This window comes from Oxyura jamaicensis, chromosome 7 (genome assembly GCF_011077185.1).
Source record: "Oxyura jamaicensis isolate SHBP4307 breed ruddy duck chromosome 7, BPBGC_Ojam_1.0, whole genome shotgun sequence".
NCBI lineage: Eukaryota > Metazoa > Chordata > Aves > Anseriformes > Anatidae > Oxyura > Oxyura jamaicensis.
The window spans coordinates 19230448-19241826 of record NC_048899.1 but is presented as its reverse complement, the minus strand read 5'-3'; the positions used below and the strand labels follow the sequence as shown (position 1 = coordinate 19241826).

General features: G+C 50.4%; 1 protein-coding gene across 8 annotated transcripts in view; it reads right to left on the bottom strand.

The window, feature by feature from the left end:
- Nucleotides 1-1260: 1260 nt before the first annotated feature.
- The window catches only part of MLPH (melanophilin), a 29074-nt gene continuing 18955 nt past the window's right edge, over nt 1261-11379 (bottom strand). For 6 of the 8 annotated variants that reach the window (XM_035331737.1, XM_035331738.1, XM_035331735.1 and 3 more), the window contains 8 exons: nt 8082-8165; nt 6364-6555; nt 4393-4587; nt 3159-3314; nt 2962-3051; nt 2387-2444; nt 1608-1705; nt 1261-1493 (listed from right to left, as the gene is read on the bottom strand). In XM_035331737.1, the coding sequence (XP_035187628.1) occupies nt 1467-1493; nt 1608-1705; nt 2387-2444; nt 2962-3051; nt 3159-3314; nt 4393-4587; nt 6364-6555; nt 8082-8165 (900 nt within the window). In that variant the 3' untranslated portion in view covers nt 1261-1466. The remainder of the gene's footprint in view (nt 1494-1607; nt 1706-2386; nt 2445-2961; nt 3052-3158; nt 3315-4392; nt 4588-6363; nt 6556-8081; nt 8166-11379) is intronic. The other 2 variants (XM_035331743.1, XM_035331741.1) reach the window with 1 other exon arrangement.

Genomic DNA, 11379 nt, shown 5'->3' with positions numbered 1-11379 from the left:
CTGGGGACAGTCACACGAGTGGCGCCACACCACAGAGCAGTGGGGAGAAAGGAGAGGGGAGACAAACCCCCATCTGCTAAGGAAAGCCTGGCCACCAACCTGTGCTCATCCCAACCACAGCTCTGGAGAAGACAGCTTGTGACCAGACAGGTCAAGTTTCCACCCTGCTCACCACCATCTCCCCCAGTTCTGCTTTGGTGCCGCTGCTTTGCCTCCTGTCTGCATTTTAAAGTGAGGGGTGCACAAGCTGGTGTCCTGGTTTGGTTGGGATGGAGATAATTTTCTTCATGGCAGCTGCTGTGGTGCTGTGTTTTGGATTTGTGATGGAAACCGTGCTGACAGCACCCAGACGGTTCAGTTGCTGCAGAGCAGCACTTGCACAGAGCCAGGGCCTGTTCTGCTCCTCGTGCTGCCCCCACAGCAAGGGGCTGGGAGGGGACACAGCCAGGACATAGGGACACTTTTTGTCCCTTTTGCCTCCCTATTAAACTGCCTTTACCTCAACCCACTTTACTGTCCCTGTTCTTTCCCCCATCCCACTGTGGGGCAGAGAGTGATCACAGGTTCTGGACACAAAATTGGCTTTATTGTATGATTTAGTGTACGTATATATAACCTCTACAGGGGCAGACAGGGCAGGAAACCAGCAAGTAACAGGATAACTACAGCCTGAACAAGCAATCAATACCATCCCAAGTCTCCTTGGGCCATCTGCAGCCCTTGGCTTGGCTCGATCTTTTGAACTTCAGGCCACAAGGATTTTCATTTGAAAAAAAGGAAACTGTTTTTTTTTCCACCTGGAGCAGGAAAGTTTCCAGGCTCTAGACTTACAAGACTGCCCCGGGGTGACTGCAGGACTGATTTCTGGACTGCTAGGAGTCTCTACAGCTGCTGAAGCCAAGCCTATGTGTTACGTGCTTGGGAATTCACGGTGAAGGTAAAGGGCATTGACGAGCAGGTACTGAGCCGATGCTTTTAGCAAAAATCTCCTCTGAGGCCTCCAGCCAGAGAAAGCAACAGCTGGAGGCAAAAGAGCAGTGGGTGGGTGTCACCAGTGCTGCTGCCAGAAGCCTGGGGCCACCGCAGCCCCCAAAGGACATCAGCAAACCTTGGGCAGAGTGGGGATGCTCACGAGGAGTCCCTGTGCTTGGCTCGCTGCTGATGTGACCTTGCGGGGAGAGTGGCACCGAACCTCCTGGCAGGTAGGGAGGAGGAGGAGGAGGAGGAGGAGGGCAATGTCCTGTCCAAAGCCACAGCCCCGCAGATGTGGTCCCCCACACGAGGACCCGGCCATGCTGCTGCACCCCAGCACCTTGCTTCTTTCAGGGTCCTCGCTGGGGTCCTGGCTTCCCCCCGGGCTGGGCTTCCAGGGACAGATGGCAGCAGAAGGAAGGGCAAGCGCTGGGGGAAGGCGGCGAGGCTCTGCACTGAGGTCTCGTATCATCGGCGGGTGGGAGCCCCTCTCCTCAGGGCAGGTGGGTCATCACGGGCTTCTGCAAGGCACCGACAGCACAGCCTCAGCTCGTCCCCTGCCCCAAGGGACGAAGCCAGCATGCTCCCCGTCCCTCCCCGCAGGTCTGAGGGGGGCTGTGTGGCCGGCCACGTACCGCAAAGAGCCGCTCTGCCCTCCTGCTCTTCCCGTTGGGGTTCCTCTGCGTCAGCGAGCCGCGGTATGCAGAGTTGCGATCAAAGGAGTCGTCGGGACCTGTGATAAAAGAAGAGTTGAGGCTGAGAGCATGGCTCTGTAATCATTTGGGACACCAGGAAGGGCACCTGATCATCATCTCCCTTCCAGTTTCTGCCTTCCTGGGTCTCTTTTACGAGTCTTTGACCTGTCGGGAGCTGTCCCATAGCCCAGCCTGGGCAGAGGGGATTATGCTCGCCTGGTCCAGCCTGGTCGAGCATCCCTCTGTCTCCTCATGGGGCTGACGTGTCCCCTGCGCTGCCCTTATCTGCCTGCCCTTCTCCACCAGGAGGGCAGTTGGCTGTTCCTCAGCATGGACAGAGGGGACACCTTGCACCTCCCAGCCTCAGCCTGGGGAACTAAACTTTAAATTGCTTGCACTCGTGGAGAAGTGCAATTCCCTCTCTGCATTAAGTGATCTTTTCCCCTTTTTCCTCCATTCATCTTCTATTTGGCATTATCTGGAAGAAGAACCATTCTTTCTGCCTGTGAGCTTATGAGGTGAGATAAGAGAGAAATAGAAAAGTCATTTCCTAGCGGCCCTTGCTGATAGCAGTCAGGATGAAACCGCCCCCTGCCACCCCAGCTGCTGGGACTGGTTCCAGGTCACTGGAGAACTTTGGTGGCACGGCCACCAGGGTGCCACAAATGAAGCAATTTGGTGGATGGGTGACCGAGCACCCCTGACGCCACAGCTCTTACTGCTGATTTCGAGGGGACTGTTGAATTTTCTCCTGAGGAACTGTGGTCCGTACATCTCCTGCAAGAGAGGGGGAGATGTCAGTGGTGGGGAAGGGGATGGGGGGACCGAGGTACCCCAGAGGCTGCCTTTCCACCTCTTTAAAGCAAGCCCCCTCGAGAGGGGAGGTGAATGCCTGAGCACAGAGAAGCAGCACGGGGCTCTTGGGGTGCCGAGAGGAGGGAGAGCTGTCAGAGCGATGGGCTGCGGCCAAGGGACAAAAAAGGCAGCACAGTGCCACGTCAGGAACCCTGATGATGCACGATTATAAAAATCAGTATGGCAATGCAGGAGTGGAGTCCCACAGTGTGCACAAACCCAGAGGCAAGAGAGCGAGTGCTTCAGCAGAGACACAGTGATCCCATGGAGCTTTCCCCCTTCCCACCCCTGGGAAGGGCACAAGGGAGCGTGGAGGAGTCCCAAAATACACCATCCTCCCTTCACGTAAGGAATACGTGCCTAGGGAAGGTGGCGATGAAGGGGTGAGCACAGACCCCTCAAGACTAGGACAATCCTGCCCACAGCCCTCCTCACTCACCTGCCCGCTCTTCTTCCTCGCCTTTTCCACTGACTTCACGGTCAGCCCTGCCGCGGACAGAGCCGCAATTCGAGACTCGATGTCCGATATCTTCGAAGAGAGAAAAAATAAACAAATAAAAAAAAACCCACGGGCAGTGCCTGGAAGACTCCCAGCCAGCTCCGTTTGCTGCCACCAGCTCTCGGGGCTGCCCTCACCTCGCTCTCTGCCTGCTGCACACGGGCGGCTGCCGAGGCCACTTTGTCCTCCAGCTCCGACAGCTCCGAGTCGGTCGTGCCACCGTGCTGAGCCCCTTCCTCAAGCTCCACGAGGGTCGTCTCGAGCTGGTACGTCTTCCCAGCAGTCAGGTACACCTGAAACGCAAGAAAAAAAAACTCCACCACATTGCGAGTTAACCTTCCTCCTCTTGAGCCCCAGACACAACAGCTCCTGCCGCTGTTTTATGACTGCCTTCCTGCCTTGCAGCGCAGACAGCACCACTCAGTTCTGGCAGGGCTTCTCATCTCATTTCCTCCCTTCCTGAGGCTTTTCGAGAGCAATTACCAACCGGGTGATACAGCAAAAGGCTCGACGTGGATACAAGAAGGAGCAAAACTCCGTGAGCCCCTCAAGTAGCATCAGCATCCTCACGCCATGCGCCCAGAGGGGAGGCAGGCACCTGCAACCAGGCATGGGCTGCCAGGTCCCACGGGAGCACGCTGGGAAGGAGATAAATTGATGCTCCAGATCTGGTCCTTCTTTTTTAAGGGTGTTTGTGTGGCCGGGTTGCTTGGGAGCAAGGTCAGGATTTGGGGGTTTGGTTTTGGACAGCTTTGCACAGGAACTGCTCCGGGTATGCAGAAATGATGCCAGACCCAGGAAGGGAAACACACATGTGTGGAGCGCAGCACGGCACAAAGATGAGCTACGGGGTGTGGAATAGGGATGTGGGGCTGCTACAGGAAGCAACGTGTTGACTTTGCTGTTTAGATAAGAGGGTGAGAGGAGCACAACTATCGCTCCTAATAAAACCATGGCTTTTACTGCCACTTACATCCTCCTTGGCTACTACAAGGATGCGAGTCCAAGCAACACAATTTAGGAGATATTAATTTGTCCACATGCGTTGATATAAGAAGACCAAGTGGGTTTCGGCCACCATTTTGCTGAACAATCCCCAAACTTTGATACTGCTAATGCACATCCAGCTGCTCCAGTTCATTTTTTTCTCCATTTTTCTCATGGGCCAAGAATATGGGTTCCCTCACGCTCCTTCCACCTTTCTCCTCAGCATCTCCTCCCTGTTTTCCACGGGAAGATCACAGGATCTTCATACACATATGGGGAACACACACGTGACCTCTCCGATCCCTGAGTGTGCTGGCTAAACAAGAAATCTGGGAGGCTCTCTGCATTCCCACCCTGCTCCCAGAAAGCTCTTGTGAACCTTACATTTTCTTCCAGCTCACGGTATGCTTCGGCCACCTCTTTCCCATCTTCCAGGCTGGGACGCTGCCCTCCGAGGGGGGCACAGGGCCCATTGCTCTGGCTCTCTCCATGCACTGACTCACAGACTGCTTTCTCTGTGGCGTTTATGGCTCTCAGGACTTCGGCTGTGATTTCACTCAAAGCCTGAGCTGACGACCTCTGCGAATGCCCAGCACAGCCAAAGCGGAGGGTGAGGAAGAAGGGTGAAAAAAAAAATTAATGTGTGCTGACGGTGTGTGAAACAGCACGAGAGGGGGTAAAAGGGGCATCGGGCCTTCAGGAGCTGGAGAAAGATGGAGATGAGATAATTAAAGGGCTTGCATTGTTCCTGAAGGGCTCTCCAGTGGAGATGGAAGAGTGGCTAAAACAGAGCTTTGATCTCAGCTCATGCTTCCCTGGGGACAGCGTGACAAAGGGAATCACCTCGAAACACGGACAGGGAGCTGCCATTAGCACAGAACTGCTGCTGGGACAGCTCCCCGCAGTGCAGAAAGACTTCAGAGAGGTTCCCAAGGGACCTTTCCTTGCCTGGAAGCAGTGCCATGGAGCTGTCGGACAGCCAAAGCATCCAGCCACCTGAAGGTGTTACAGGAGGGGAGAACAATAGCTCTGCCTTACAGCTTTACTCCTCTGGGGAAACCCATTCCACCCTCTTACCCCTTTTCCTCCCAGGATGGCCGGTTCTGATGCTGCACTGAAAAAGCATGAGATCTAACACAGCTTTACAGGCCTGAGTATGGATGTCAATATCAAAAGAAAAAAAAAGTATTGCATTGCCACACAGCCAGAACTTGGGGCTCAAGTCCTCTCTTCCCACCCCAAGGAGCGCTGGCAGCGGTAATGCTTGTAAGCGCTGCCTGCATTAGTCCCGTCGCTTGATCAGTCAGAAAGCACGTGTAAAAATAGACTGAAGAAACTCATCATCTCTCTCTCGGCTGATAATTCCCTAGAAACCAAGGAGATTGGGGTGATGTGTGCGCTGGAGACAAAGACAAACAGTTTTGTTTACAGCCGCACGTATTTCCAGGCAAGCCGCTCTGCGGAGAACCAGCTCGCTCCATCCTGCTGGTACTTTTATCATTTTATGGTGCCTTCACCTTGCGGCACCGAGCTTCACATTTTCCCCTAGGAATGCCTGCTTTTACCGCAGCCTTCCCCTGTTAGAAGATTCCCTCCCAACTACACAGGAGACTTGCACAAAAAGAACCCTCAGAATTAAGCGAACTCCAAACCTGGCTCTCGACTGATAAGTGTACTCTGAGTTCTGGTCTGATAACTGCAGATCAAGTTTCTTTCAGATCATCACTTTGTTTTCTAACTAGAGACACCCTCATAAACACCTCTAACAAACAAAAGGAAAGTGTAAGGAAGGTTGCTGTTAAAAAAAAACCTATGCTGCCACAGCCTTTAGCCCATACTGCTCCATCTACACGTCACTGCAGTCATTTTGAACCCAATGTCCCACAAAGGTATTTCATATTTTTGCTCTGTTACCGTGATGCAAAAGAGCTGAACTTTTGTTTCCCTTGGCAGATTTGCTTTTACTTGGGCTGTTGTAACTCAGCTGGGTTTCTGCTTCAGAGCTGAGCTGGGTGACTTCTGTGTTGCCTGCCTGACCCCACTGAGATGAGTGTGCCAATATCCTCCCTGCTTCAGGGCTGCCTTTTGGGCAAAAAGTAGCAGAATTTAGGGCAGATCCATAGAATCTGAGCTTCAATTTAAGAGGCACCAAATGGTCTCTCCTCCGGTTGCTGGTGACGGGAGGTTGCACAGTGCTCTAAGTGCAGCTGACGCTGACCCAGTAGAGTGGAATTGGGACCCAAATTTTTGACTTGGGAGTTGTGGGATGAAACATGATGCACATTGTCATGGTGCAAGGGAGGAAGGAACGAAACGTGGAGCCCAGAACAGCACAGGTAGGAGGGCATGGATCACCTTTCTAGCCTCGCTGGCCATGTCATCGCTGGAGGAACTCATCTGTGGTTTCTTCACTTCTGTCTTTTCTTCACGCTCCTCTTCTTCGGAGGAAACTTCTTTGTCACTGATGTGGCTGGCTAGCTCCTGCAGCTTCCTCTTCAGCTCCTCCTCCTCGGCGTCAGGATTGAGCTGGGGCTCTGGGGCTGGAGACTGAAAGGACAGCAGGGAAAGGACAGAAGGGACCTGTGTAAGTGCATGGGTCCGCCATGGAGACAAAGGGGTGCGTCTGGCTCCAGACACTCTCACCAAGACCAGCCGGGCATCCAGCACCAAAAGGGATCAGGAGCACCCCGTGCCCACATCCCCCAGGCCTGCCCACCACCTCCTTCACAGGGCACAGGCGGTGGGGGGCAAAACAGCAAGTTTAGGCTGTCCTCCTCAAAATAAATACCATCTGAGGCCCATGGGGAGCATTTCACAACAACCCAAAGATCCACCAGGCTGAGAGAAGCAGCCGTGTGAACCACCATCCCCCTAGGGAGCCTGGCTGTACTGCATCAGAGCCCCTAGGTGCTCCGGTTTGCGATGAGAAAACAGGCAGCACGTTTTCCCATAGGACAGAGGGCGTATTTCCACGCAGCCCTGTTATTACACACGATTCATTTTACCCAAAGAAGAAACCCATTAAACTCGCAGCAGTTGGAAGGGATCTCTGGAAGTTACTGAACTCTCTGTCCCTCGAGTGAAGACGGGAATACAATTACCTGCATCATACCTGATGGCTTTTGTCTAAGCTGTTCTTAACAGCCTCGAATAATGGCATCTGCAGCAGGCAACCTTTCTCCCAGGCAACCTATTCCAGGGCCCTGCTATCCTTTCTGCTAGAAAGCTTCCCTTAATAGTTAACCCAAAGCTGTCCTGTGGCAGCTTACACCCATTACCTCTACCCTGATCTGCCGCAAACACGGAAACAAAGCTTTACTTCTCCCTGAAGCACCTTTTTACCTGCTTGGATACTTCTGTGCCCTCACCCCTAACTTTTCTTTCCTGGGGTTAAACCACTTGGCATTTAAAGAATTCCATATATGATTTTTTCTCGACCTCAGACCATTCTAGGTGTTCTGGTTAGGCATCAAACCCATGCTTTGGAGGTTTTGCTGATGGCTGCAGCTCTGCCAGCCTGGTGACACCTGCAAACGTGCACACCTCCTGCTCTGCTGGTTGGATTTACTGACAGAAACACTGAATGTCTGTCCCCATTAAGAATTTGAGAGAGAATAAGAAATTGTATTGTTTTTTGGATGCCTGGGGGACTTCTCTGTAATTATCACTACTGAGCCATTCGTGGCCGGTGCACCTCATCCTAACGGGTTCACATGGAGGAAAAGAGAAGCACACAGTCTAAAGTTAGAAACCCAAAATCAATGTTAAGTGGCCTGTGTTTTCACAGATTTTACACTGTTGCCCAACTTTAACTTAATTTAGCTGCTTTGTTCTGAGACCGATGGCATAGTAAGACAAGGGCAGCCCAGAAGAGATACAGAAATCATTCTTGCCTCTGCTCTCCTACTCTAAATATTCTTGAAATTAGTGTTTAATAGAGAACCAAAGCAAAACCCAGTTGTTTTCCTTGTGCAGAAGGGGCAGGGAAGGCAGAAGCTTGCATGGGGACCAGCTGATAAGGAGGGGAAGGGACAGGCACCGTCCACATTTTCTCCCCAGCTTCGCCCTGTTACCTCGGCAGAGTGCACCAGGATTTTTTCCTCCAAGCGGTTCAGCATGCGTTCGATTGCAGACATGCGTTTGTTGAGCTCATGAATCTAGAGGAAAGGAGAGAGAAAAGGAGTAGAGGACAGAGCCACCACCACTGCTAGGATGGTGGAAACACAGCCTAGGGCACATGCAACCAGCAGAACAAAAAGAGCAAGGCACCACCACCACGGGCTCCCTAAAGAAGTCACAGCAGGAGAGGAGGGTTGCAGAAGGGTTTACCCCATAAACCACTAAAATAAATATAATAAACTACAATAAACCCTCACCACCGGCCCCAGAGTGTCCCTTCATGTCCAGAGGCATTGGGATGTGACACAGCCAACTGTCTTCCCATCATTTTTGTACTGCCCCAAATTCAACTCAACATCAGTTTTCACTCCCTGCTATGACATTTTTCATGCAGCTACTACCCCACCCCTGGTGAATACAGCACTGGGAGAGGAAGAAGATATTTCCCATGAAAAAATTCCAGATAGAAAAAGTAAAACTGAAAGTTTTCCCCAAAACGCTTTGAAGTTTTCTCACTTCTCAATGCTTTGATTTATCAAGATTCTTGCCCCTCTTTTCTCCTTTCCTTCCTCTTCCAGCTGAAAAAGTGACCAGGAGAGGAGTCAGACAGACAAAATTCTGGAAATCAAAGAGAAATTGCTTTCTATGCTCAAGAGCCATGACAAATTTTTGTGGTTAAATCACTGCAAACATAAAAGGAAGCTTTTTTTTTTTCTTCTTCTTCCTTTAGAAATAGAAGTTTTGCTTTCTTCCAAAACAAGTCTTCCTCTTTTGATCAAAACAAATAAAATACAAATGATGAAAAATATTGCCCGTTTTACATAGATAAAACACCACCTTCCACATTACTCGTGCTCTGAGTGGCTGCCTCCCATTCAAAAGGGAGTGAGCAGTAAATGCAGTAAGTAAATGCAGCAACAAAGGGATGCAAGGGCTTTGCTTTGTTTTTATAACATTTCCATTCTCTCATTGAGTTTTTGTGCTTGCTGGTGTTTGATTAATTAGATCCTCACAACAGCTTGGAGAGATTGCATCTGCTTAAGTGAAGATGAATATAAAAACCTGACACTGGGGAGAGCAGAGCATGGTAATTACTGTCCTGGATTGAATACATCCTCAAGCAGCATTAAGCCTCCAGGCAGGAAGCAATCCAACCCAGCTGTAAGTGGTTTCTTGGTACTGTTGGGCCTGACTCTTGTGCCACTCCGGTGACAATGAAAGCTCTGTGATGGACCATAAAGCTCAGAAGAGGAGACCAACATGAACCGAGCACCTGGTGCTACCTGCACTATCCATACCGTGGTGGTTCGGGGAGGTCAGAGCATAATGCAGGGCTTGCTGTTGATGAAGACAGGAGCTGAAGAGCTTTTTTTTTTTTTTTTTTTTTTTTTTTTTCCCCCACACTTCCTCACAAGGTGCACCTCATCGGGGTGCATCCCCACCCCACTCTGCATGACAAAGGCTGCTGAACACCAGTCTCTGTTAAAAAGCTTAAATGAACAAACCAAAATAAATCACAGCCCATAAGCAAGAAATCAGCTAGGGCAAATGGCATTTTTTTTCCAGGGAATGAAGACAAGTTATTTTAGCAGAGGTGTTGCCTCCAGCCTCTCAGCTAACCAGGAAACATCTGGGAGATACCCAAAACACCTAACAGAAGCTTTAGGTAAAGATGAAGCAGTTGGATTGTAGGAATCAGAGTAAAAGCAGCCTAAGACTGACACCAGAGCTTTGGAAATCCAGAATTAAGATCCCTTGAAGTGCACCAGAATGGCTTTTGGGGAGAGACCCAAATAGTAAAACAGTTGGTTTTCATTGCGGTTTGGTCCTGTTCAGGACCAAGACCTGGGCCTCTGCTGAAACCAAATGTTTTTGTGTGTGAATGAGTTTTTCCCAGCACAGGGCTTCATTTCAAGTCTCATCAGATTTAAGAGCTGTGTTTTTTGTTTTGGATTTTATTTCAACACCTGCAGCTCCTGGAGTCGTACGGCTAGTGACCAGTCTTTGGTTTTGTTACCAAAAAATTTAAGTTTCTTCTGTCAGGAACTGAAAAGCATGCTTCTGCCAGAGTTACAGCAAAAGAGATCTTCAGATCAAACTCATTTCGATGAACTTGCACCTAAAGCAGTTTTAGAGAAGAGGGTTTTCATCTGTGGTGTGGAAGTGACACAGCGTAAAGAGATGTGTTCTCCATCTCTCAAAACCTTCAGAAGACAACAAGGTGTCTGCCAGGAAAATGTTGCCTTTGAAGCAACAAGCTATGGGATGAGATACAGGGTTAATTTGTGTTCATAAAGATGCTTCTGGGCCCTACAGGGCACAGTCCAACGTCTTGAACCACCAGCTAGGAGCCATCTAGCGCTGAAACCTGCATCTTCCTGCCTGCTGTGGAATTGCAAACTAGCTCTGAGTTTTGAAAGATGTTCTCTCTTTTTTTGGGCTTGTACCTGGCCTCTCCTGGACAGCAACACGTGCGTTGTTCAGAAGTTAATGGGCCAGCATGGAGCCTAGTTTCTTCCTGCTGGGCCAGGGGAAGGCTCTGCGGGACACGGTTGCTAGCTGTAAATGCATCAGCAGCATAAAGGGCAGGAAGGATGAAGAGCTATTTAAGCTAATGAACAGTGTTGGCATAAGAACAAATGGGGCTGAACTGGGAATTAGAAGATGTCTCATAACCATTAAGGTGATGAGGTGCCACAGCAGCCTTCATACTGGTGTGATAGAGCAAAACACGTAGCACACTGGACCACGCATCAGCAAGGGCTTGCGGAGGCGAAGAAGGAAGTCATCTGAAGCACTGATAGGAATTTGGCCCCATTTCCCCACTGCAAAATGCTGTGCACATTTCATGCCTAACGTACCGTGGTCTCATTAAGGACACCCAGTCCAAGGTTTTTCCATTTACTGTGGACTGAAAAACGAAGCACATTCACTGATTTGAACATATGCTGAGAGAAAGACAAGGAAAGGAAAGGTTTCCCTGCTTAGGCACACGAAGGGTGGTGCTGAGGGATGGTTGTGTTTACAGACCCCCTACCCATTGCCAAAACAGGGTCCAGGATGGCAGAATCACTACTGTAAGCAAAAACCAGGAGATTTCTTCCCCATATATCAGTGTAGTCAAGCACCAAGGCGCATTTTGCTGCTGAAGAGGGCTGAGGGAGGCTTTACCATTCTCACCACCGACCTTTCTCAAAGGTGGCGTCAAGGACTGCAGGTCCTTATTTACAATTAAAACACAGGCTTGCAGCC